This window comes from Natator depressus, chromosome 5, assembly GCF_965152275.1.
Source record: "Natator depressus isolate rNatDep1 chromosome 5, rNatDep2.hap1, whole genome shotgun sequence".
In the NCBI taxonomy this organism is placed as follows: domain Eukaryota; kingdom Metazoa; phylum Chordata; order Testudines; family Cheloniidae; genus Natator; species Natator depressus.
Genome location: NC_134238.1, coordinates 107,284,588 through 107,311,874, shown reverse-complemented (window position 1 = coordinate 107,311,874; position 27,287 = coordinate 107,284,588). Strand labels below are relative to the sequence as shown.

The following is a 27,287-nucleotide window of genomic DNA, read 5'->3' as shown; positions in this document are numbered from 1 at the left end:
CTTTCTGACTTGATTCTTAATGGCAATTCAAATAAACAGATTTTAGACAAAGTGGATGGAGAAACAAGCAATGAAATACTGTATTATGCAATTATCTATGACTGAGACTTTATAATCAACCTTCTAGTCAATTTACCTGGGGAGACAGGACAACAAATTTGCTAGAAAGCTATTTATTCATTGATGTTTGTTTGTGAGCAGAAGAATCTATGGCAGGTATAGTGAGTATTGTTGCTGAACAGCAGCAACTTTGGGGGTCTTTGGAAGAGAAGTTAGTGACATAAGGACTCGGGATATTTCTAATAAATAGACTGGCTTCACATCTCAGTTACATTTGTGTAAATGAGGAATAGCTGCATTGAAATAAGTGGCATTTCTGGATCCATGCCAATCAGAATCTGGCCACGTGTCATCACACTCCGTGCACATACCAACTGTGATGCTTTAGGTAAATTTATTAGGTGAAAGTGTCTGTTTATTCTGACTTTTATATTTTTGTGTGAAGAATGCACTTTTTTTCAAACCAACCTGAATTAAGCCTGTTATTTATTTTAAGACCTATTTGATATACGTCTTGTAGCAGAGCATGGGATACTGATGTTAATGTTTTCATGTTCACTCTATAATAGACCTCAAATCCTTTCTGCTCAATGGTGACACCACAACAATTATGCCAATTACCTCTCCTGCCTTTGGATGTATGTACACAGCTCCCATTGATTTTGAAGGGAGGCCTGCCTGCACATTTAATTGATGCTTTAGATATATTTCAAATACAAAAGGAGAGTCTAAGGCTGTGTGCAGGTGTTAACACCAGTTCATCTGCTAGTAGTAATTTTTGGGGGGTAACATTTCCTCATGCAGACAAAGCTTAAAAGGCTGCCTTGCTCCATTGGTCCATATTTGCCTGCCTTGCTCCATTGGTTCATATTTGCCTGCCTCCTTCTTGAGTTGCATGGTTAAGAGTCATTCGCCTCTGGAGAATAGCCTGGTGTCCCAATACAAAGCCTGGGTCAATCATAGCCCAGTAGTGCTTTGTAGATTTTGAATATATGCAAATGTAATGTACTTATTTCCTTAAAATGACTCCAAACCCATTCAAAATTTCTTTGAGTTTCTTCCTCCACTCCTAAAATATATTCTTCTCCTGGATACCCACTGAATGCATGAGTTTAACGACTCTATTCATAAAAGCTGCTCCTGAGATACTTTAGATACTCAATTGATATTTGAGAACAATAGGGAATGCTCTAGACAGCTGTGGAGGCCACCAGCACTGTCCTTGCTCTCCCTAATTCGGTACTTGAGTTCTACACCTGCTGCCCAAGAAAAGGGATGAGAGGAGAGATAAACAACCCATTGTTGGCTCTCCCCAGGAGAGTTAAAAGTCAGTGGAAATAAATGAGTTGCCACTGAGCTTTTTGGCCAAGTGGCTCAGGGATAGCGGGGAAAGAAATGGCCATCACCTGAGTTCCCTTCTCCAGAGAAGCGTATTTGCTACCTGCCTCAATTTGGCTGGAACTCCCCTGAGTTTTGACAGAGTCCCAGTTATCTTCCTCTTTGTTCTGAGTATTCAGAACTTCAGTGTCTGCTTGCAAGGCTGTATTGGAGGCTTCAGATGTCTCATCCTCTTCCTAGCTCTCACTGTCCACTGTTGGTTCCTATGCCTCGCTGCAGTGGCAGAGGGAACCGTCCATTGGTCCTTGCCAGCTGCAGCAGTTAGCCCAATTTAGGAGGGAAGAAAAGGAACACTGTAGAGGGGGCAGAAAGAAAAAGGGTAAAAATGAGGACAAGTGGTGAAAGGAAGTGGGGTGGAAGTAGAGAGAAATGAGGGAGGCAGAAACAGAAGGGAGCAAATATTTGGGTAGATATTCCTATAACACCCAGGCATTGATGTCAGGAAGTGAGAGCTGGTAGAACCTCGGCACATGGGGCCAGAGGGAATGGTGACAAAGGATGGGAAAAACCTCAAAAGGGAAGGAGAAGAGGGACATAAAAGAGAAATGAGAGAGGAGAGTAGTGGGTATCTGGGCAAGAGGAAAAGATGCAACTCAGAGAGGAAAGCAGGTGTCTACCTCCTGCCTCTTAAAAACAGCAGATGAAAGTAGGTCTTCTACCAGCACAGCTAGATTGGGGAAGCCATGGCCTGTTGTACAGGGAGGGGGTTGTGAATAACAGGATTGTGCTTCTATATGGGACAAATGGAAGGAAAACAAGAACAGCTGCTGTGGTACTTATAGCCATTAAAATAATCTAAAAGCGACCAAAATGTGTTATGGAGTCTAAAAGCTCACAGAGTCCTAACTTGTTTTGAGAGTTGTCTCTTGACAACTGTGGGGAAAGGGTGGTGGGGCTTTGATGGTGGTTGATAGGTAAGCTTGCCTCCTCTCTACTGGCATTTCCAACTAGGGTGAGAACAAGGATTTAGGATTTACTGAAGGGCTATTTTATTGTCCCTCTAAGGCCTGCAAGGAGTTCAGCCTGAGCAGACCTCTGTGCCTGTGTGGACCTACTTGTAAAATCAGGGCTAAACATGTGATGGGCCTTTAAAGGTTCCCTAAACTCATCTGAGCACAAGGAACTCTAAAGACCCCACCAGGTGAGGAGACTTCTCACTAAGCCACCCGGAGCACAAAGAGGAAGAGTTCGCAGAAAGAGACAGTTCCTCTTTCAGAAAAATATTTTAAGAAAATTATAATTAGAAATGATTTTAGTTTTTCTCTAATTAAAATGAAAAAGTTTAATTTAAAAACAATTTTCTTTACTATTTGTTGGTAACTATTATATTTTTGGCAGGAATTGGCATGTTTATTTTTAAAAAGATGTCTTGTTTAGTTCAGGCTGTGGATTGGGACCGATGCATGCAGATTAATGTACACAGTAAGCCCCACCCTATCGCTTGCCTGTCACCCTCCCTGTAAAATCTAGATTTGCAAGTAGGGGCCATCTACAGTGGATAAATTTTCCCACTTGCTCACATTGGCTCAGCTTCACTGATTTTAGCTCTATTGGGAGTCTTAATGTAGATGGGCTGCTGGCTGCAACTGGCATTTTTAACATTATCATGTAATCCTGCTCAGAGCAGGCCTAATCAATGTGATTTTTATAAGCACTAATTGCAGCCAGTATACATCTCTCCAGTGTAAATGGCCCCTTAGAAGGTGGCCTTTGTAACACAGTCATGGAATGTTAAACATCTTATCCTGTGCTTTTCTCCTTTCTACGCTCCACCCTCTTACCAAAAAATGAATACAGGTTTGCAGAATTAAACAGAATGGCTAGAAAAATTAAAGCCATTTAGTTATTTTAAAATACATGTATGTTTTAGTATATTGATGTCACTAGCAGCAATTTAAATAGAAAAATCTCTTAATGCAGTAGCAAAAACTAGAGATAGGTTGATGTTAGAATATTCTATCAGTTCAGGACAGCAATCAAATAAGAGTCTCCTACAAATATTAGCATAAAACATTAGTCATGTTTTACATTTATTATGCTGTTTATATCCACAGTACTTCAGACTCACTTTCTGTTAAATTGTATCTTTCATCTGTAAAGAACTACTTATTTGGGTCTTGACATTTAACTTTTATTCTAGTCTCCAGTAGCTTTTATTTTTAACTTGAATACACCTATACAAGCTGATGTAATTACAGTAAATTGTATTTTTAAAGTTTAACATGTAATAAATTGTCTCCATTCCAAAAAGCAGTATTTTGTTTGAATATTGTAAATCATATCTCTCTATCAATCTAAACATTCAGATTTATAGGTCAGTGTGAATGAGTTTTCATGTTTTTTAAATTTGCTTATAGCATCTAACAAAGGAGGGGGGCCCTTGTGCCTTTTCTATAAGATATTTGTTGTTTGGTCAATTGACTTCAATGATATTGCACATGTGAGTAAAAATTACTTTTGTGCTTACGTGTTTTCAGGATAGACCCATAGTTTTTAAACTGTTAGTGAATCCTTTAGGATGAAAGGCACTATATAAATATAAAATTATTTTATTATGGCTGCATTCATTTTAACATCTTATTATACTCCTGAAAAAGATTAACTTCTGGTTTACAAGTTGAATGTTTTTGTTTTTAAAAGTCTGCCTGGATTCTTCAGCATTCAAATCTCTAAAATGTCATTTGCAGTCTTGCACAGACACCAATCAGACTATATTTGTTTTCTAAATCAACCTTTAATTTAAAAAATACTTTCTATTGTCAGAGGAGCTACAGGTATGACAAAGGAAAAACATCAGCCACATTGTCCCTGGGTTTCGTTCCTGTTTTTATAAAAATATTATGTGTAAGTAGTTACAAAGGATTACAGTGAACTCTAGAATGAACAGGAACATTATCCTGATATTCAGAGTTAAGTGACATCCCCCACCAGAGAAAAAAATCCACTCCTTTTTCTTAATACCTCTTAAGGTATTTCATCTAAACGAAGTCTGATACACAGTATACATTGTTAACACATCTCAGACATGTCACAGTTTAATTATGAAAATCGACCATGAGAAAAGCAGAGTTCCCAATTGAGTTAATAATGAGTTGCCTAGCAAGGAATAGACTCAATTCGTAGGAAGAGTTCCCAATGTGTTAACTGATGCAGTATCAGGCCCTATAGTCTGGGGAATCTGTAAATCACTGGACAGAATTAATGGGCTACTGAAGGCTCAATCAGCCTAAATTAAGGCACCTGTAGCAGAGGAGAGTAGTTAGGGCTAGACGGTAGGAGGGAAAGGAGGTGGCTGCTGCTTTTGCTGTGGGAGAGAAGGTGGGCTGGGGACAGGGGAGAATAGGGTTTAGCAGATTCCCCTGGAGAAAAGGGAAGAGTTTAAAAGTTTGTGTTGCTCATGCTTGTTTGCCAGAAGGGGCAGAACTGTAAGTGACCTTGCTTCAGGGCTAAGCCTTTTTGACACAGAAGGTGGGGTAGGTTGGGTGCAGCAGCAGATCAGCTGGGAAACTGAAGCTAAGTGGCTGCTGCAAGGCACAACACTGCAAAGGGGGCCCTGTGGTAAGGACGTACTTTAACAATGACACTTTATATTAAAACATGCTGTACCCTGTCCTCCTTCAGTTATTCATGGGATAGTGGTTACTCCCCCATCCATAATGAGGTTTTCAAATTTAATGTGGAAAAAGCCTGAACATGGTCCTTTTCTTCCACCTGGAACAAATACTGATAAAGGTCACCAGGAATATATTTATTCTCAATGGCATGCCACAGTAATCCAGGCAAAAGGTAATCTGAATATGATGTAGTGACAATGTTGTATTGTGAGTTTGAAGGTCTCCTTGGTTAAACCATTTAGCTGTAATTTATATGCAACCTCAAGCCATTCTTTGATACATTTGGTTTGTTGGTTATCATCTGCTGTACAGACTGTGAAATCTACACATCTAACTGGCTCTTTACAGAGGAACAGGGCATCTCAAAGATTATAGGGTTCCATTTTAGCACCCTGAAACTATAAAGTTCCCGTTCTGCAGTGACAAAGACTTCAAATCTTTAGGGATGACTAGAGACCTAGACTTTATCAAAACATCTGATTACATGCACAACTTTCTACTCGCAGATCCTTCAGCCTTTCAATCACAAGATCTTCTGAATGAGATAAGTACATCACGTTAATGGAGGATCGCTTCTGGGGCACACAGTGGGAACTGCAAGCAAAAAACCAAACACATCTGAAATTAGTTTTATTTGAGGGGAAATAATCTCAAGGTACTATATTGATCCAAATTTGCCATACCAAATTATAGAGCTGAAACAAGCAATTACACCAGCTAAAAATCTGGCCTCTAAATTGGTGTAATTCCATCAGTGGCATTATGCCAGTTACATCAGCTGAGGAGCTCGGCCTGAGATTTCTGTTGCTACTTCCACACATTACTGTACACTACAGGACCCACTTAAAAAAAAAAAAAAAAAAGAGGTCTGCCAGTTGGAGAAGCAAGGAAAGTTATGAATCGTTCCCCTGCTCCCTCCCACCCCCCAAAACCCCAGATCCCAGCCTGGCGAGTTGGAACCACCCTCCCCGGGCAGGTTTCTGGCATGCTCAGCCGCGGTCCTGGGCAGCTGAGCCTGGGCAGGGAGTGGAAGCCACCTCCCCATCCCCGCTCTCTCAGGCAGCTGCCGGGCTGCAGAGCAGTGACTGGGAGGCATTAGAAGTGGCTCTCCCCTGTCAGGGAGAGAGGCGGGGGTGGGCAGTCACAGCCGGAGGACAGGGCGCCCATCCCTGCAGGTAACATGGTGGGGAGAGCATGGTGGCCCCAGGGAGAGTGGTGGAACATGCAGGGGGAACACATGACTTCTCCTTTAGATCATGCCCCCCCCCAGTATGGGAAGGCACCAGTTCTCTATGGGGCATCCTCAGGGGGAGGGGGCGGGAAGAGGTGGGACAGGGGTGGGGCCTTGGGGGAAAGGGTGGAGTGGGGGCGGGGTTTGGGAGAGAGCACCCCACCCCGGAAAATCGGAAGTCGGCTCCTATGTGTGAATTAGAACTGAACCTGAACAAACCCAGATCCACACACCCCAAAATGTGGACTGAACCCCCCCAAACTTTAAGAAGTTTGTGCTCATTTCTACTGTGAATGGCACTTCACTTAAGGATAGCCCACATATGTTTCTCATTACATTACTTTACTTTACTTTACTTTAAAAAAAAAATCCAGTTGCTTTGCTGGTTCTTACCAGCTCTCAGTAATGTTTGTCCAAACACATGTCAAGTATTTTCTGAATGATCAATATTGAAGCCTGGTTTTTGAAAAGGAACTATGGGTGTTAGGTGTCCAACTTCAATTAACTTTCAATAGGAGTTGGGCACTTGTCTGTCTTGAGCCCCTTTGAAAATTCCAGCTAGAGGTTAAAGCTATTTCTGGGGCCAGTTAACACTTTTTCTCCCTGTGTTGTGCTACTGTTATTCAAGCAGACTGGTATTTGTAATTGTCATAAACCCAATTCTTAATTTCATTGAGACGTGCTTCCACGCAGCAGCTGTAGAATTGGGCTCCGTGTTGTTTTTATTAAGGCTATAGGTATCTATGTCCTATTTAATGTATTACCTCATCCAATTTTCTGTTTTATTTATTACACCCGGATGTGCTTCAGAGAGCTCTCCAGATTCTTCGTCAGAGCATTCTCCTCTTAAAGAAAAGATTTAAACATTTTATTAAAGCTAATGTTAAAAAAAATTATATAATACATAGGTTGGGGAAAGAGTGTCTGTACATCTGGGTATAGTGCTTAGATTATCCACAAATACATAGTTAGTTTTTTAAAAGTCATATTAGTTTCTGCTGCAGCTGAATGTATTTTTATAACATGAGATTCAATAATATGATTCAAGGGTTTTAGCCAATATACCAAATGGAGGACATTATTGTCTTACTGAAGTAGTCTTATAAATAGCATTTGTAAGGGCAAGAGAATAACTTTTTGAAAGTGTAGACTAAAGGCTCAAGTACCATTCATCCCTAAAGTCAAATTCTTTCCATTGGACTGACCAGTGACTTGAACCTCATACCCTCCCTCCCTCCCTCTCCCCAGCTGCCTTGAAGTGGAAGAATTTGCCTCACAAAAATATAGAGTTTCAGTTATGACAAACTATGCTACATTGCTCATATATTGACCTAGGATTAGATACATAAGGACAGCTAAAACATTCTGGGTTAACAGAAGTGAACCCACTTGGTCTTTTGACTAAGGACAGATAAAATGGAACATCTGACTACATTTAGGTGCTTAAGCATAGTCTGTGATACTCTCTCTAAATCTGAGAGGCAGCTTCTGCTTTTCTTATCTTCCAGTAAGTGAGTGCAATGAATAGGATTAGTATTAGGCCTCACTGATCCCTTTCGTTACTGCAGGACAATGCATGTGCCTAGGTAAGAGTTTTAACAGATTTACTGCAGAAAAGTAAAGACAAAACTGGTATGTCCAGCCACTCTATAAACCATGTCACTTTGTGGCTACATTAACCACTATATCTCAGAAATTATGCTGCTTGAGTAAATCATACCATGTACTCTGTGTTTCAGCTAGTAGGTGGATGCTTGACTAAAGCCAGATCAGAACTTCACTGCTGTCACACCCATGCTGTTCCAGTGTTTGGTTTCTAAACACTGACAACCCTGCTAAATAGTGGGTTCATTAAGACATCTATATTTGCCCATTTGGCCCCACACTGAGAGCATATTACTGAACTGTTGTGACCAAATCTGAACCCAGTTCTCTCAAGGTGAAAAGATGTGGCATTTTAACCCCCAATTCCTACTCTAAATGCCAAACGTAACAGGTATATCCAGCAAATGTGCTGCTGGACATACCTGGTACACACTGACTTTCCAATCATTTGAGTGGACTTCCCATAGCCAACAGTTACTGGAACGCTTGCACATTCCTACTTCATTGAAGAGATTTAAAAAGTGGCTACTTGCAAAAACTTGTGAAGAAGCCAGGAGGCTCCAGAATCCAGTGGCTCAGTTGCATTGTCTGAAAGTTCACATAGTGTTGGTGACGGCTGCACTGTTGTAGCCTGGAATCTTCTGGCAAGTTTCTCCTTCTCTCTGTAGCGCAGTGTTGGCATTCTCTAGTGGCCTGCTGTTTACTTCCACCATATAGCTCGGTCACCAGGAAGCGATAAGCCACCAGTAAGGGCTCACTCTGGGTGCATCTGTTCAAACAGTACAGGCTCTTAGTCAGAGCTTCATGGAGAACCAAGCTGCCACTGTCATCCGTGAATCGTAGCCGAAAGCCTATGACATCTGAGGTGGTCTCATTCAAAATGGCTGAAATGTTAAAGACATCATAACCAGATGGTGGTAGCTCATCTAACGTCAGCACTTTCTCATCTAAGGCTTCGCTTTCTGTGATATTTCCCTGGACCACGGAGATGCTGTGCACAGTAACATTGACTGTCAGCGATTCTGGGTGTAGAGTCTTCCTGAGAAGAACTAATTCTGCAAGCCTCATGGAAGGTTTCAGGTAAGAAATATTAAACCACAGCCATCCTGGAATGCCAAAATCTGGACCTAGGAGAACAATAAATGTAAAATTTTATTTCATTCATGGAACATGTAGACAAAGAAGCTAAAGGGGAAACTGAGGCAGTGGTGGTGGTAGTGGTTTCAGTGGAGCAGAGAGGGTGGGTAGACAGGAGGGCAAGGAGGGAGATGAAGGAGAGGATGAGGGCCCTTGGCTCTGGAATTTTCTTTCCCCAATAGTTCAACAGAACCCAAGTTTGTTGATATTCAGGGCATTGTGAAAGACCTATTTGTGTTTTGCCTCACTAAGAGGCTGATTTGTTGAAAGAGGTGCTTTTGAGAAAGAGCAGGGAGGGGAGATGAGTTTCTTGTTTAAGGGAGAGAGGACTGAGTTTTGTTGTATCATGAGATTTTTGTTGTTGTTGACGTGGTGTCAGTTCACTTACTTTAAACTGTGATTTTCTTTCTCTGTGTGTACCTAGAAATTCTCAGTAGGTGCATTTTACAAAACCAATTAATTATTGAAGCGTGCGGGAACAGAGTAAAACTATATTATGAAATCCAAGGGCCAGGTACCCAAGTATGCTCTGGTTGATTTGCCCTGATCTCATGACAGTAAGTCACCACAAACCTATTTTAAGGCATTCGAGTGGCTTAAAGTCAGGGTGTACCACTGAATCTGGCCCGACCCTTGTAAAACTTTAAAAATATTGATGCAAAATGTAACTTCAAATAAAAAATCTGTATTTATTTAGAAACATACTATGACCTTGAAATCAGTAAATTTCCAGACGATATTTTATTTCTTTTTAGTAACTTTAGTATGACCTTTGTGAATATTTGTAAACACGTCTATTAAAAGAATTGTTTGAAGTCACAAATTTGTTTGCATGGACTTAAGTTTCAACTTGCAACATATTTTGTTTGTTTTTAATGTCTGAATTGTACCTCCCTGACACTCAATTGATAAAACAGAAATGTTCACAGGCCCTTAATGAAACATGGCATTGCTGTAATGGTCTTACCTTGCTAATGATCTCACTGGTTCAACCCTTCTGGAGGGAGATGTGCAGCCTGGTTTTGCTGCCAGCTCAGATTTGGCTCCTTTTATTATTATTTTTTAACAGAGATTTCCAACCACGTCAGTGTATGTCTAATTTTTATTTCATAAGACAGTACTTTGGATGTCAGCCAAGGTCTAAGGTCCCGAGTGAGTTTCACTAAACTCTTCTGTCTGTTTTCCCTGCAACTCTCTTGCTCGCTAATAGTTTTTCTTCTCTGTTTTATTTCATATGCTTATTTGTTTAAGATAAGCTAAGATGATCTTGTTTCGTACAAACTGGCTGTTATCTCTGTGCCTTAGGTTCCTGAGAACCAAATTCCACACTCAGCTATGTGCACGCCAGCTCCAGCAAGATCAGTACAACTGGCACACACATCTGCAGGCTGAGTTTGGCTCTAAATAAATCTACTAAATCGTCCCAGATGGGGGAGAATATTTGTTTCCTATCTGATTGCCAATTAAAAGTAGCATCTTATTGTCAGTTGGGCATGGAAAGTCAAAGGACACATTGCTTAAAATTAGGGCTGTCAATTAATCGCAGTTAACTCGTGCGATCAACTCAAAAAATTAATCACAACTAATCGCACTTATAACAATAGAATACCAACTGAAATTTATTAAATATTTGTGGATGTTTTTCTACATTTTCAATATTGATTTCAATTACAACGCAGAATACAAAGTGCACAGAGCTCACTTTATGTTATTATTTTTTATTACAAATATATGCACTGTAAAAATGATAAACAAAAGAAATAGTATTTTTCACTTCACTTCATACAAGTACTGAAGTGCAATCTCTTTATCTTGAAAGTGTAACTTACCAATGCAGATTTTTTTTGGTTACATAACTGCACTCAAAAACAAAACAATGTAAAACTTTAGAGCCTACCAGTCCACTCAGTCCTACTTCTTATTCTGCCAATCGCTAAGACAAACAAGTTTGTTTCCATTGACGGGAGATACTGCTAGCCTGCTTCTTATTTACAATGTCATCTGAAAGTGAGAACAGGCGTTCACATGGCACTTTTGTAGCCAGCGTTGCAAGGTATTTACATGCCAGATATACTAAACATTCATATGCCCCTTCCATGCTTTGGCCACCATTCCAGAGGACATGCTTCCAGGCTGATGAGGCTCGTAAAAAAATAATGCATCAGTGAAATTTGTGACTGTACTCCTTGGGGGAGAACTGTATGCCTCCTGCTCTGTTTCACCCGCATTCTGCTATATATTTCATGTTGTAGCAGTCTCGGATGGTGACCCAGCACATGTTGTTCGTTTTAAGAACACTTTCACAGCAGATTTGACAAAACGCAAAGAAGGTACCGATGTGAGTGGCACCTGACTCAGATGATGAAAATCAACGTGTATCAGTCCACACTGCTTTGGATCGTTATCAAGCAGAACCCATCATCAGCATGGATGCATGTCTTCTGGAATGGCAGTTGAAGAATGAAGGGACATATGAATCTTTAGCGCATTTGGCACGCAAATATCTTGCAATGCCGGATACAACAGTGCCTTGAGAACGCCTGTTCTCACTTTCAGGGGACATTGTAAACAAGAAGCAGGCAGCATTATTTCCTGTAAATTGTAACCAAACTTGTTTCTCTTTGCGACTGGCTGAACAAGAAGTAGGACTGAGTGTAGTTGTAGGCTCTAAAGTTTTACATTGTTTTATTTTTGAATGCAGTTTTTTTGTACATAATTCTACATTTGTAAGTTCAACTTTCATGATAAAGAGATTTCACTACAGTACTTGTATTAGGTGAACTGAAAAATACTATTGTTTTTTACAGTGCAAATATTTGTAATCAAAAATAAATATAAAATGAGCACTGTACACTTTGGATTCTGTGTTGTAATTGAAATTAATATATTTGAAAATGTAGTAAACATCCAAAATATTTAAAATAAATGGTATTCTAGTGTCGTTTAAAAAAATTAATTGCGATTAATTGCACTGTTAATCACACGATTAATCGCGATTAATTTTTTTCATCGCGCGATAGCCCTACTTGAAATGCATTCTCCCAGGACTAACCAGTGCACTGGACCCTGAGCAGGATGGGGATGGACTGTTGGAGCATTAGTTAGTTAACTTCTAGGATACAACAGCAGAAATGGAAGAGAGTTTGTGGGAAATAAATAGCTTCAGAGCCCAGTTCTGCTCCTGGTGTGGACAGGACCTTAGTCTTACACTGTAGACACTATGTTCCGCCTCACCAGCACAAAGGATGTCCTTTTATAGGTCATCAGGGTCCAATCTGATACCATAGATTAGAAGAAGCCCACCCAGTTTCTAGGACTGATGCACTATCTGGACCCAGACTAGCCAGTTTGGCCAGGTCCAAAACTGAAGAGGGCCCACACTAATCACTATGTGGAAGACTGTGGATGATGTGTGACTCTCCTTGCCAGATAATTCACCTTCTTCCCTCATCCATGTCATTCACCCATCCATGTGGAAGCCCAAGACATGTGGCACTGTAAATATCCCATTTCTCTTTTCCCAGGTATGCGATGACTGAGGTTAAGTTCAGATGGTTCCCACCTGTCTTAGATTATTCACCCAGACCTCATCTCTGCAGCATTTATTTACCTAGGGTGCCTGAGGGCCCTTACTGGTTCAGAGCACAATACCCCAGAACAATGAGGCATAGGATGCTCAGCGGTGCTTTTAACAGCTGCTCTAAAATGGAGCAGTGCTTGCTGTCTCCTGCCACCCACTGCTGACAACAGCATGTGTGCAGGAGACCTGGAGCCTACCCCTACCTCCACGCTAGATGTCCGTGCCCTTTTGGGACATTGGCACTTGTAGTGTGGGAGCTAGCCCCACTCCAGCCTACCCGTTCAAGGTAGCACTATGTTTGTATTTAGCCCAGGAAGTCAATCCTAATTTAGAGACCTGAGGAGACACTCTTAGCCGTGTCTCTTTGGTTAGGGCTTCTCTGCATGGGATTTCTGTCCGGAGTCCTCCAGGACTCTAACCCTAGAAATGTACTCTACACCATAATCCACCATGGCCATAGACTTATAGCTAGAGTGATAGATGGGTAGAGCACTGCCCAGTATCTCCGAGTACAGGGGCCTGTAAGCTGTAACAAGAAACAGGAGCCACAGCCAGGGCTTGAGCCACCCTCCACGCCCTATAGCCAGGAAGCAAGGGACAAAGAGCAGCCAGAGCGAGACTCAGCTGAGGGCCAGCATCCCAACCAGAGCATCCCCCAGTTGATGGCAGAAAGCATCTAGTTCCCCTCCCCAGCACAGGGCAAGCATCAGCCAGGACCAAGGGGTAGTGGTAACCCCAACCACAGACCTTTACTTGGCCCAGGACAAGAAGTAGCCAAATAAGCCCCAGAATTATCTAGACATGGACCCAGGGAGATGCCAGAACCACTCTGAAGCAATTTCTATATTCCTGAAACTTTTTTATGCTGTAACCTTGCCAGGCTTCTGTCTGGTAATCATGCCACTTGCTGTCTTTCATGTAACTAGATTAGATATAGTCATCAAGTGTGCAAATTAAGGTGTTAAGTTACTTGCATAAAATCTCCAGACTTCTGAACCATCAGCCTTAATAGTTATATTCTCAACATACACATGCCGTTCTGGTTTCACTGCCCAAGCAGCATGACAAGCACAAAGTAAACAGACTGGATAAATGGTGACAAGTAAATGAGATTTTTAAAAACTCATTTTTTAAAATATCAACTGTTGTTAGTAATGTGAGTAAGGACTTTTTTTGATGTGGTTTGTCTTGGCAATAGTCTCCATAAGGCTGACATGTGCAGGTAGTTTCAACTGGTGACGGAAGTTTAGCTGGTTGGGAGTTAAGGTAGCGTCTCATTTCTTAACTGCTCTTTCCTCAAAGCAGTCACTTGAAAGAAAATGATGCCCTAACCCTTTTTATTTAACTCTGGCCTTGGAGACTGCAGAGAGATCCTTCAAAACAAATGCTGTGTCTTATAAAATGTATAAAGCAGATATTGAAATGGTAAAGTAATAGGTTTATAAAAGCAATGTCATTAATGATACGAAGAAGAAGGAAAAAAAAAAGAAAATCTATTGGATAACCTGTTTTTAAAAGGAAAGCATTTCAAAATGGCAATATTTTTTTCCGCTTAGGAATTGTTTATCATGGTAATGTTTAAAGTTATTCAATATATGATGTAAATCACAAATAAATAGTGGTCAGTTTCCTACCTTGGATTCTCCTGAAACTCTGCACAAGAGTCCCTTCACTGTTTAAGGCTGGTGGATTTCGTAGATGATAGACTAACTTCATGTAGTGGTGAGGTTTGGTCCTGAGAGGTATGGATAACTTATTGATATGTAGCATTTCCAGAATGGCCTTGCTTAACTGTTCATCTCTTCCCCAGATAAACTGGCATTTCCCTGCCCCTGGGAAGTAAGAACAAAACATCAACAGCAATCCACAGATGAGTCCTAAAAACAGAGAAACAATGCTCATGGTGGGTCTGTGAGTAAACAAAGTTTTAGCGAAAAAACAGAATGTAGCCTTTTGCTGGCTCCTTGTGTTTTGCTTCTAGCTATAATTGCAGAGGGGTAATAATACTCAGCCAGAAAACTGCAGTTAATTACTTGCAAGGACTTGGTGCCATTGGCACTGTCCTGAAAACTAATTACTGGTAAACAGAAAGCCCTAGAAGACTTCATTTGGAGGATGTGTGTTTACTACATACACACATTCCCTCTCTTTCTTTCTCCCTGGTTTGCTGTTGGGACAAAAGCATTTTGTTTTTTGTTAAGATGATGTATAGAATTTTTGTTTCTGTTTTTTAAATACAGTTTGTTCATTTAGATTAAGTGACTCGTTGTTATGGAAACGGAAGTCCCTTAATCTATTCACAGGCCATTTGTGGCAACGGTAGCAGTAATGCATGCTTTCCCACACTCCCTGCACGAATGACATTAACCTTGACTTGGGAAGACCACCCTCTGCACACATGAGAGGTGGTTTATTCTGCATTCCACCTCAGTCCCATGTCTTTAGTGAGCACAAACTGCCAGTTGTCCTAAATCCTTCCAGAATATTATGCATTGTTTGTACAGCTAGCTGCTACCCACTGGGGGTCAGAACCTCAGACCACTCAATCGATTTCACTTTGTACTAGAGCCGGGACTCTAATTATTGTCACAAAAGTAAAAGGCCCTTGACTTAGTCCCTGAGTCATTCAGTTCCCTGTTTACTCTCCTCTAGTTTCAGTATAACATAACTTTTCTCTTAGGCTTTTTTGGCGGGGAGGGTTGGGGGAATGGACGGGCCAAAGAATTTTGAACAATAAACTTCAAAAGTAGCAGTTGCACCATCAAACCACATGTATTTAACTGTTTTGCTAACAACCTAGATTAAACATTTAAGAGGATTTTTTTAAATGAGAATTTCACTTTTCACAATTTGTGCGACTTGTTCACAAACAGTAAAGTCAGCACACACACCTTGGGGGCATCTCCTGGAGCGATAAATCAAACAGATGCATTTTGTGGCTTTTTCTGTTTCCATATTGTCCATGATTTTCTTCATTATTTCAAAGTTATTTGCTGTTCAAAATAATTTGCCAAATAATTTCTGAAACAAATTCTTGGTCTGCGGCTGGCTTATTCATGAGCAGTTTTTGTAAATATTCCATATCTGAAATTCAAACTGAGCTGTTTTGATTAGATGTCTAGGGCATGTAATACACTTCTGCTCTTTGACTGGATGACCATAATTTAGAATCGGACGTCTGGTGCAAATATTTGCATCTACAAAACTAGCTTTAGCTTTTTATTAATAGTCTGCAACGTTGACTTAAAATTGGTTGCTTATGCGATCATTCCTGAATCTTTGTGAAAAGCAAACACAGAAGAGAAGGGAACATAGTGAAAACCTCTATGACTAAAAATTCAGATTTCAATTTCACTGACTTTTTTTTGAAGCTCTTGTAAGTGAGCCATTTTAACAGTAGTAAAAATAAGGTTTAGTACTTTGTAGGCCTTTTGCAGAATGACCACAGGGTAGGAGTTCATACTATCTCAGGGGTCTAGTCATTGGCCATTTCTTCATGGTATTCAATAACTGACCAAGGATTTAAAAAGTATCCTTAAATCAAATAGAATGTTGGAGGAGATGTTAGAGAATCTCTCATTGAAGATTCTTTGTATAGGTGTCACCCTCACCCCTGTCCACGGATGTCTCCTCCTGGGTCTTTAGGCTTCTCTCTTGTATTCACCACCTGCAGCCCTTTGTGGTAAATTTAACGAGAAAGAACACCTCGGCATGCCCCCTCTGACTGAGAAAATGGGGGGAGGGAGGTCATGCTCCACATCTCTTACCCATTTCTGGGATTCTCATCTCTTGTAGATTTCTGCATGGAGTCACACAGTACAACAGCAATTGTCTTGAAAACAAGATGTATTACAAAGAGAGAGAGAATAGTCGTAAAAACAAAATAAATGGTTTGCATAACATACCCTAACTAAGTCCTTTCCAAAGCCCAATGAAGCAGGCTTCCCTTTTCTTAGGAATAGAGAAAGGAAAATCTCATACCTCTAGAAATAAAGTCCCCAATCTGACCCTTCCCTGGGTAGTCTGACAGCTTCTCTTTGCTGTCCATAGAAGTATCCCTCTCATGATCTGTTTATCTGTAACAAGTCTCATTGAGACTTGGCAGCAATTTTGCTAGAGGAGCAGTTCTTCATGGAATTTTCTGCTGAAGAACATTATTCTTTAGTCCTTTCAGTTTCATCTTTGAAGAAGAAACTTTCAGCTATGAAGAATAACTGCAAAAAATTACCATTCATCCAATTTTTTTTTAAAGTGTTGTACTAAACAAGCATTCTAAGTTCAAGAAATTCAGAGCTGAAGTTAAAAGAAATCCAAACACGTTAAGACTTGGAAATGCACAGCAAACTGTAACACCACTCTGGAGTGATAAGAGAAACAAAGCAGGAAAAAAAATCTAACTTGTCTTTAAAAATCAATTTAATCTAACCTGGGACCAAAACCACTCTCTTTTAAATGGAAGCTTAAATCTAAATATCCAGGATTTGTACGGCTTTTTGGGGGGGTAATTTACAACATCCCTGTAATGTTTTTGCCCTTAGATTGAGAACAAATCAATAATTTAACTCCAATTTAAAGTAGCTTTTAATCTGGCAATGTACTGAGCTTTGAACTCTCATCTCTCAATTACTGAGAGGAACATCTGCAGCCTTTTGAAAGACTTAAGAAATCTGGATGGGTTGTAGGACATGAAGTTCTTCATAAAGTGTGTGTATGTGTATAAAAATGTTAAGTTGTTTACAAAGAAGGAAAGGAAAGAGAGGAAAGCAATGCAGAAAACTCCACAATCAAAACAACATTTCATGGAAAAGAATGACTCTGCACTCCAGGGAATACTGATGGCTGCCAGGACCTCTCCTCGCCTTATCAACAAACAACAAAGGAGAACTGTGAAATCCCAGAGAAAAAAGAATTTTGTTCTTTGTGAAATGAAACTGGGGATACTAACACTAAATGCTATAGGAGTTATCTCTCAGGATATCTTTATGTCCTAGTGAGGACGAGAGGATGGAAAATGCTAAAATACAGTCAGGGTCCGATGAGAAACAGTCAAATAAAAAAGAGTCCCATTCAATTACATCGTGTGATGGCAGACAGCTAAAAGGAGACAAGTTTTTAAAGTGCTTACATACCAGTGCTAGCAGTCGAAATAATAAAATGGGGTGCCTCGTATTAAATGAGGATATTGATAAAATAGGCATCACAGAAACTTGGTGGAATGAGGATAATCAATGCGACACAGTAATTCCAGGGTATAAAATATATTTGAAGGACAGAACAGGCCGTGTTAGTGAGGGAGTGGCATTATCTGTGAAAGAAAGCATAGACTCAAATGAAGTAAAAATCTTAAATGAATCAAACTTTGTACTATAGACTCTCTATGGATAGAAATTCCATGCTCTAATAATAAGAATATAGCGGTAGGGATATATTACCAATCACCTGTGAAATGCTCAGGGAGATTAGAGAGGCTATTAAAATAAAAAACTCAATAATAATAATGGGGGATTTCAATTATCCCCATATTGACTGGGTACATGTCACCTCAGAACGGGATGCAGAGATAAAGTTTCTTGACACCTTCAATGACTGCTTCTTGGAGCAGCTGGCCCTGGAACCCACCAGAGGAGAGAAAATTCTTGATTTAGTCCTAAGTGGAGCACAGGATCTGGTCCAAGAGGTGAATATAGCTGGACCACTTGGTAATAGTGACCATAGTATAGTTAAATTTAATATCCCTGTGGCAGGAAAAACACCACAGTGGCCCAACACTGTAGCATTTAATTTCAGAAAGGGGAACTACACAAAAATGAGGAGGTTAGTTAAACATAAATTAAAGGGTACAGTGTCAAAAGTGAAATCTCTGCAAGCTGTGTGGAAACTTTTTAAAGACATCATAATAGAGGCTCAAGTTAAATGTATACCCCCAAATTAAAAAACATAGTGAGAGAACCAAAAAAGAGCCGTCGTGGCTAAACAACAAAGTAAAAGAAACAGTGAGAGGCAAAAAGGCATCCTTTAAAAAGTGGAAGTTAAATCCTAGTGAGGAAAATGGAAAGGAGCATAAACACTGGCAAATGAAGTGTAAAAATACAATTAGGAAGGCCAAAAAAGAATTTGAGGAACAGTTAGCCAAAGACTCAAAAAGTAATAGCAAATTTTTTTTAAAGTACATCAGAAGCAGGAAGCCTGCTAAACAACCAGTGAGGCCACTGGATGATCGAGGTGCTAAAGGAGCACTCAAGGACGAAAATGCCATTGTGGAGAAACTAAATGAAGTTTTTGCATCAGTCTTCATGGCTGAGGATGTGAGGGAGATTCCCAAACCTGAACCATTCTTTTTAGGTGACAGGTCTGACGAACTGTCCCAGATTGAGGTATCATTAGAGGAGGTTTTGAAACAAATTAATAAATTGAATGATAGTAAGGACCAGAAGGTATTCACCCAAGAGTGCTGAAGGAACTCAAATGTGAAATTGCAGAGCTACCAACTGTAGTCTGTAACCTATCATTGAAGCAATGACTAGCACGTCCCTCGGTCCACGTCACTTCCCGCAGCTCCCATTGGCCAGGAACGGCAAACTGCGGTCAGTGGGAGCTGCAGGGTCCATGCCTGCGGATGCTCCAGATAAACAAACCGGCCCGGCCCGCCAGTGGCTTTACCCTGATGGGCCGGGTGCCAAAGGTTGCCGACCCCTGATTTAAATCAACTTCTGTACCAGATGACTGGAGGATAGCTAATGTGACACCAATTTTTAAAAAGGGCTCCAGAGGTGATCCCAGCAATTACAGGCCTGTAAACCTGACTTCAGTACTGGGCAAACTGGTTGAAACTATAATAAAGAACAATATTGTCAGACACATAGATGAACCTAATTTGTTGAGGAAGAGTCAACATGGTTTTAGTAAAGGGAAATCATGCCTCACCAATCTACTAGAATTCTTTGAAGGATCAACAAGCATGTGGACCAAGAGGATCCAGTGGATATAGTGTACTTAGATTTTCAGAAAGCCTTTGACAAGGTCCCTCACCAAAGGCTCTTACACAAAGTAAGCTGCCACGGGATAGGAGGGAAGGTGCTCTTATGGATTGGTAACTGGTTAAAAGATAAAAAACAAAGGGTAGGTATAAATGGTCAGTTTTCAGACTGGAGAGAGGTAAATAGTGGTGTCCCCCAGGGGTCTGTTCTGGGACCAGTCCTATTCAACATATTCATAAATGGTCTGGAAAAAGGGGTAAACGGTGAGGTGGCAAAATTTGCAGATGATACAAAATTGCTAAAGATAGTTAAGACCCGGTCAGACTGCGAAGAGCTACAAAAGGATCTCTCAAAACTGGGTGACTGGGCAACAAAATGGCAGATGAAATTTAATGTTGATAAATGCAAAGTAATGCACATTGGAAAGCATAATCCCAACTATACATATAAAATGATGGGGTCTAAATTAGCTCTTACCACTCAAGAAAGATAACTGGTTCTGTGGATGAAGGGAAAGCAGTGGACGTGGTGTTCCTTGACTTTAGCAAAGCTTTTGACACTGTCTCCCACAGTATTCTTGTCAGCAAGTTAAAGAAGTATGGGCTGGATGAATGCACTATAAGGTGGGTAGAAAATTGGCTAGATTGTCGGGCTCAACGGGTAGTGATCAATGGCTCCATGTCTAGTTGGCAGCCAGTATCAAGCGAAGTGCCCCAAGGGTCGGTCCTGGGGCTGGTTTTGTTCAATATCTTCATTAATGATCTGGAGGATGGTGTGGATTGCACCCTCAGCAAGTTTGCAGACGACACTAAACTGGAAGGAGTGGTAGATACGCTGGAGGATAGGGATAGGATACAGAGGGACCTAGACAAATTGGAGGATTGGGCCAAAAGAAATCTGATGAGGTTCAACAAGGACAAGTGCAGAGTCCTGCACTTAGGACGGAAGAATCCCATGCACCACTACAGACTAGGGACCGAATGGCTAGGCAGCAGTTCTGCAGAAAAGGACCTAGGGGTTAAAGTGGACGAGAAGCTGGATACGAGTCAACAGTGTGCCCCTGTAGCCAAGAAGGCCAATGGCATTTTGGGATGTATAAGTAGGGGCATTGCCGGCAGATCGAGGGACGTGATCGTTCCCCTCTATTCGACATTGGTGAGGCCTCATCTGGAGTACTGTGTCCAGTTTTGGGCCCCACACTACAAGAAGGATGTGGAAAAATTGGAGAGAGTCCAGCGGAGGGCAACAAAAATGATTAGGGGACTGGAACACATGACTTACGAGGAGAGGCTGAGGGAACTGGGATTGTTTAGTCTACAGAAGAGAAGAATGAGGGGAGATTTGATAGCTGCTTTCAACTACCTGAAAGGTGGTTCCAAAGAAGATGGATCTAGACTATTCTCAGTGGTAGCGGATGACAGGACAAGGTGTAATGGTCTCAAGTTGCAGTGGGGGAGATTTAGGTTGGATATTAGGAAAAACTTTTTTACTAGGAGGGTGGTGAAACACTGGAATGCGTTACCTAGGGAGGTGGTGGAATCTCCTTCCTTAGAAGTTTTTACGGTCAGGCCTGACAAAGCCCTGGCTGGGATGATTTAATTGGGGATCAGTCCTGCTTTGAGCAGGGGGTTGGACTAGATGACCTCCTGAGGTCCCTTCCAACCCTGATATTCTAAGATTCTAAAGAGATCTTGGAGTCATTGTGGATAGTTCTCTGAAACATCCATTCAATGTGCAGTGGCAGTCAAAAAAGCAAACAGAATGCTGGGAATAATTAAGAAAGGAATAGATAATAGGACAGAAAATATCATGTTGCCTCTATATAAATCCATGGTACGCCCACATCTTGAATACTGTGTGCAGATGTGGTCGCCCCATCTTAAAAAGATATATTGGAATTGGAAAAGGTTCAGAGAAGGGCAACAAAAATGATTAGGGGTATAGAATGGCTTCCGTACGCGGAGAGATTAATAAGACTGTGACTTTTCAGCTTGGAAAAGAGATGGCTATGGGGAGATATGATAGAGGTCTATAAAATCATGACTGGTGTAGTGAAATTAGATAAGGAAGTGTTATTTACTACTTCTCAAGAACTAGAACTAGGGGTCACCAAATGAAATTAATAGGCAGCAGGTTTAAAACAAATAAAAGGAAGTATTTCTTCATACAACACACAATCAACCTGTGGAACTGCTTGCTGTAGGATGTTGTGAAGGCCAAGAGTATAACAGGGTTCAAAAAAGAACTAGATAAACTCATGGAGGATAGGTCCATCAATGGCTATTAACCCAAGATGAGCAGGGATGGTGTCCCTAGCCTCTGTTTGTCAGAAGCTGGGAATGAGCAACAGGGGATGGATCACTTGATGATTACTTGTTCTGTTCATTCCCTCTGGGGCACCTGGCACTGGCCACTGTCGGAAGACAGTATGCTGGGCTATATGGACCCTTGGATTGACCCAGCAAGGCCATTCTTATGTAGGATATGAAAGAATAACTGAAGTAGAGAAACATGTCAGTGCTACTGAGAATATGTTCTGATTAACTGGGGAATCCAGAGTACTCCATGTTATAGAGAAATTGTACCCATATAGAAAAGAGCAAATAACTGATTACGAAAGCTGTCCAGCTGCAAAATTTTTATTGTCTTCCTGGCTGCACATAGAAGGGATTTGGCGGGGGAGAAATAGGATTGCCAATCCTCCAGGATTGCCCTGGAGTCTCCAGGAATTAAAGATGAGTCTTTAATTAAAGATTATGTCATGTGATGAAATCTCCAGGAATACGTCCAACCAAAATTGGCAACCCTAGGGAGAAATAGGGGGGAGGGATGGACAACAGTTAAATATTCATGTGAAGCATAAGTCCAGAGGAGGCCAGGTTACCCTGTTACAAGAGTTTTGGAGCAGACAAGGGCACAGGGAATGGCAGAGGCAGGTAATGTGAGAGTGGAAGTGGTCCTGGGGTAATAGTTAGTACCTGGAAAAACCCAGGTTACTGTTTTGTTTGTTTTATTTTAGGGCAGGAGAGGAGAGGCCTGGTGATGCAGTGCAGAATAGTACAAGACTCCCCTTTCTCTCAGCTCACGAGGACAAGGTATGGGATGAAGTGAAGCATATAAAGTGATCATCTAGTTTGACTTCCTGCACAACACCGTCGAGCTGCCCCCAAATAATTCCTTTTGAACTAATGAATTGAATCTCTTAATTTTTTTTTAAATAAAAATCCACTCTTGACTGAGGGGGTATGACTCTTTGCTTCCAGATGGTAGAGGGGAAGATTGATGGTACATCTACGCTGTGATTTAAAAAATCGGTGGCACTGGGTCTCCAAGCCAAGGGCAGCCAGCTCAGGCTCACAGGGCTGAGGCTGCAAGGCTATAAAATTGTATTGGAGGAGTTCAACGTGGCGCTGGGCTCTGGGGGGTGGGGAAATGTACACGCCGCAATGTTACAGCCCCGCAAGTTCAAGTCAGTTGATCCAGGCCAGCGATGACCGTGCTGTAGGTCCTTTATTGCCGTGTAGGTGAACCCTAAGAGACTGCACCCCAGCAGGGATGCCTGAGAGGAAAGGACTTTGTTATCCATGTGTGTTTGAGTTATGTTCTGCTTGAAAGACTTCCCTGCTCGCTTGAGTACAGCTAATTTAAAGGGGCTAACTGAGAGAAGCTGGCTTAAGGGCATCAGCCTGCTACAAGCAGCAACATCCAGTGTGAGGGCAGGATATTGTAGAAAATATTAGAAATTACATGAACGGAGAGCATTATATGTATGGTACAAAGATGCCCATGAATCTAGAGACTATTAAAAGCAAACTAATCTTTAGTACATGGAGTTTTCTATGTATTATGAGAGAGAGACTTGAGATGTCATGATTGGGTCTGAACTTTCCACAAGTTCAGATTTTGGATCCTGGTTCAGGTTTCTTATAGAAGCAGAGCCAATGCACAAAACATGTATCTGGATCTGGCTGAACTTCCCCAAAGGCTGGGAAGGGTATCGGGGGGAGGCAGAAGAGACAGCGGAGGGAGTAATTTCAAATATGGGTACAGCTGGTTGAATAATAGCTGCAAAATAATTTCTGATGAATTTTGTGATATTTATTTTCAAAAAATATTCTGATTTTTTTTCAATTATTCAGCAGCTCTAGATCTGGGATTCCAGTTAGGATCCATCTCTACTTAGAATATGGCCATTTAGGGGTAGCTTGAAGTGGGACACATGGAGTGTGACATTCACCCCCTGTGGAGAGGGTCTGTACCACGTAAGTCCCACTCAAGCCCTCAAAATAGGGAGCTACATTTGCAAGTACCTCTGAAAATCAGTCCTTACACCAGGTGTTTCAAGTTGAGCACTCAAAAACAGGACTTAGAATTAAGGGCTACTTTGGAAAATTTGTCTTTAAGTGACTTGACCATAGTGATAGAGTGAATCAATGGTAGGAGCAAGAAAAGAATTTGTCTGTCTTGACTTTAGGACAACTGCTCTGTGCACTGCATCTGGCTGCCTCCTACAAGATTGAAGGGAATTAGCAAAGTTGTTTTAGAAAGAAGAAATAAAAAAATGGCCTGCAAATAAAATATGATGTAATGAAGCACTAGACCAGCTGGAGAAGTGCCTGTTTTTATAGAACGCTCAGTGACAAATTACTTCCAATTTTAGATTGTTTGTTTGAAAATTCACTTTAGAAACATAATATATTTTTCCTTGATTTGATTTAGCCCACCAGGAAAAAAGCCAAATAATTACACTGTATATAAATCTATTTAATTACTTAGCACTGACTATCATATTTTAAAGACCACTGCTATTAGATTAGGGGCTGATCTTAAAAGGATTTGCTCAGACAGGTTTTCAGTAAACAGGGCCTTAATAAACCATTGCAAACAGGGTACCAAGCAGCAGGTATATCAGCTCTTACTGTAGGAGTAAATCTTGCTTGACTGGGAGTAACTCAATAGTAACTTGGCTACAACCACTCTTCCAGTCTGTGCACCAGCCACTGTCCATTTGCACTCCCCGTGAGAGTGTTTTGGTCTACTTGTTTCATGTACATGCAGATCCTGTGGGCCCATGCAACTCTGACCCACATTATCCCTTCTGCACTGATCTATTCTGAGGTAATATGGAGCCCTCCATCTATGACATGTAGGGAGCGTGAAGGACCTAGTGTGCAGCCAAGTAATATACATACCACCCAGGCTCCCCACAGGGCTCAAATGGAACAGGTGGCCTTGAGCAGACCCTCTACAAATCCAGCTGTAGATTTCACCCAAATCAAGGATGCAATCTAGAATTTCAGCTTAAACATAGGAAAGGCCCGTTCAATAAGGGTGGAATAAAGGGTTCCTTTAAGAACACTACCAGGAAGGGAGGCATATGGAAGCCCTTACAGCAAAGAAAGGAGAAGCAGGCACGCGCTGAACTTTCACAAACTGGCTTGCTCCCAAACGGAACAGAATATGAATAGCTGTTGTACGTGTGCTAATGGAATGTAGGGAGAACCAAAGCCACATTCTGTCTGCAACCTACACAGGCTGTTAACTGGCAACACTAATAAAGAAATTGGTAAATACTGTTTGCAGGGGAAAGAAAGAATTTGAGGGAAAGGTTTGGGGAAACTAAGCATAAGGAGGAAATAATACAGTGTGCATGGAAGGTGGTGTGAAATTGCCATCAGATTTTGTGTGGCTAATCATGTCTATTCGCTGAGCTAAAAAAATATAATAAAATAAAATATAAAAAAATATAAAGTAGTCCTAGTAACTTGGACTGTGTTCTGTATTCCATCCACAGCATCTTTTACTAATAAGAACTATTTATTGTTAAAAACATTTCCATTCTTATTTTGCATAGGTCAAATCTGGATTTTATATCTGCCAAACACATAGTGCACCTTCCTATGCCACTTGGGTGGCCTGCTGGACCACACAGAGGTTCATGAATCTGCCTTTATACAGCCTTTGGGCTAACAAAGCTGGGACTTTCAGATCAGGCAGTAGAGAACCCCCTGTTTAGATCCAGAGGTCCCAGGTTCCATTCCACCCTGAGGCATCACTTTCACTTAGAAAGGTGCATTCCATGTTCTCTATATACTGTAAATTTCATGGAGCACAGATACTGCTAACAGAGTATGTTGCTAGGCAATAGACTTTTCAAAAACCAAGTGGCAGTCCAATGTCTGCTGCTGGGTGCTCATTACTGGGGGGAGGGGGAGAAGGTGGTGATACAAATAGTCTTTTGAACCAGCTCAGTCGTGCCAGTGGTTTGTGCAAGGTGTCGTGCTCTGAGCACAGGGTTATGTTGGAAGGAAGTTTTGCATCTGGGGGGAGGCGGGGAAGGGGAGAGAGAAACATTTCTGTGGCTGGATGATTTAAAAACAGTTGGCAGCTGTCTGATGCAGCTCAGAGGTTTGCATGGCCACAATCTCCAAAAACTCAACAGGGCTGCGGGGTATGACACTTCCACTACGTTTTCTGGGACTTTTCCTGTTGTTTGTCTCAGATGTTGCTATGCTGTGCTTTCCTCAGTAGATGGCAAGCTTCACAAGCTCTAGCTGGGCTGTTTTTCTTTGCAGAATCTCCATCCCCAGTTAAAACAGTGCATGCTCCAAAAACTCAACATGGACTAGCTCCTAATACTGTTTTCTTTTGCTTACAAAAAGAACCATTATTGCCCCTGATTCCATCATTTTCTTTTCTATGCTGCCATATAAAATGTGCCCTTTTTAAATAACCACACACTTGACTTGTTTATTTTTTCCTATGCTGTGCTCTTTGAGGCTGTTAAGAAAATAACAGATAATATTTTGTTCTTTACTAACAAGCCACTGAGACCGGATTCCTGAAACTCTGCTTTTGTTTGTGATATTACAGAATAATTCCTAATTAAAACATAAACTAAGAAAATTCTATTTTTTTCTGTATAAAACTAGCCTCTAGAATGTTATTTATTTTATCATTTGCTAAGCGCTGACCGTATTCTTGGCGCTGGTCAAACCACAGAAAAACAGTCTTTAAGACGCAGCCTAAAGGCCCACTCCTGCAAGAACTCTCACATGAGTAAAATAACGCATGTGTCTAAGCGTTTGCAGAACCAAGCTCCAAGCAGAGAAGCAACATAAATATCAATGTGAAAGATTGTGTCTTGGGAATTTTTTGTTTTCTTTTCACTTTCCTGGGTGGATGACAACATTTTTCTTAAATTGAGTTAGTTTTTCTGTGAAGCCAATAAATGCGAACGTTCCAGGCTTATGGGGATGTGGTAGGATGATAAAAATATAACCAGATGTTCTGGAAATGTTTGTTATTACACAGTATAATACATAGTAACTTTATTTTATATAGCATCTTTTATATATGCTGTATCCCAAAATACTTCTCACAGTTTAAAAAATAACAGGAGCACAAGGAAATGAGGCGGCTGAGGGAAATGGGAAGAGAGGTATTTTAAGACTAGAATTTAAAGGTAGTGGTGAGCTATAGAAGTGGGGAGGAGAGCTCAGCTGCTGTTACAGTGGTTGCAGCTGTTAGGCTTAATTTTGAATTTATTTAGTTTTAGACAAAGGTCAAAGCCTCTCTAGGGCAGTCTAAGTAAACCCTGTGAGGGAACATTGCTGGGTGTGTGAGAGAAGAATTGCTTACTTACTAGTGTAGTATAAGCAGACCAAGAGGGAAAGTTTTAAGGA

The 27,287-nt window shown here is 41.0% G+C and overlaps 1 protein-coding gene across 1 annotated transcript; it reads right to left on the bottom strand.

Moving 5' to 3' along the window:
* Positions 1 to 4,272: 4,272 nt before the first annotated feature.
* On the bottom strand, positions 4,273 to 14,566 carry LOC141987737 (uncharacterized). Its single transcript, XM_074953433.1, has 4 exons — positions 14,260 to 14,566; positions 8,438 to 9,035; positions 7,068 to 7,148; positions 4,273 to 5,666 (listed from the first exon to the last, which is right to left on the bottom strand). The coding sequence occupies exons 1-4, from the start codon at positions 14,525 to 14,527 to the stop codon at positions 5,540 to 5,542; spliced, it is 1,074 nt and encodes a 357-aa protein (XP_074809534.1). The 5' UTR covers positions 14,528 to 14,566; the 3' UTR covers positions 4,273 to 5,539.
* Between the last annotated feature and the right edge of the window lie 12,721 nt (positions 14,567 to 27,287).

What these genes read in the sequence shown, in the direction of transcription:
- LOC141987737 (XM_074953433.1), bottom strand. Translation starts at nt 14,527, where the DNA reads ATGAGCATTGTTTCTCTGTTTTTAGGACTCATCTGTGGATTGCTGTTG. An exon ending in GAGTTTCAGGAGAATCCAAG is followed by an intron (nt 9,036 to 14,259) that starts GTAGGAAACTGA and finishes TTGTTCTCCTAG; the next exon opens with GTCCAGATTTTGGCATTCCA. An exon ending in TTCTTCACAAGTTTTTGCAA is followed by an intron (nt 7,149 to 8,437) that starts GTAGCCACTTTT and finishes CTTTTCTTTAAG; the next exon opens with AGGAGAATGCTCTGACGAAG.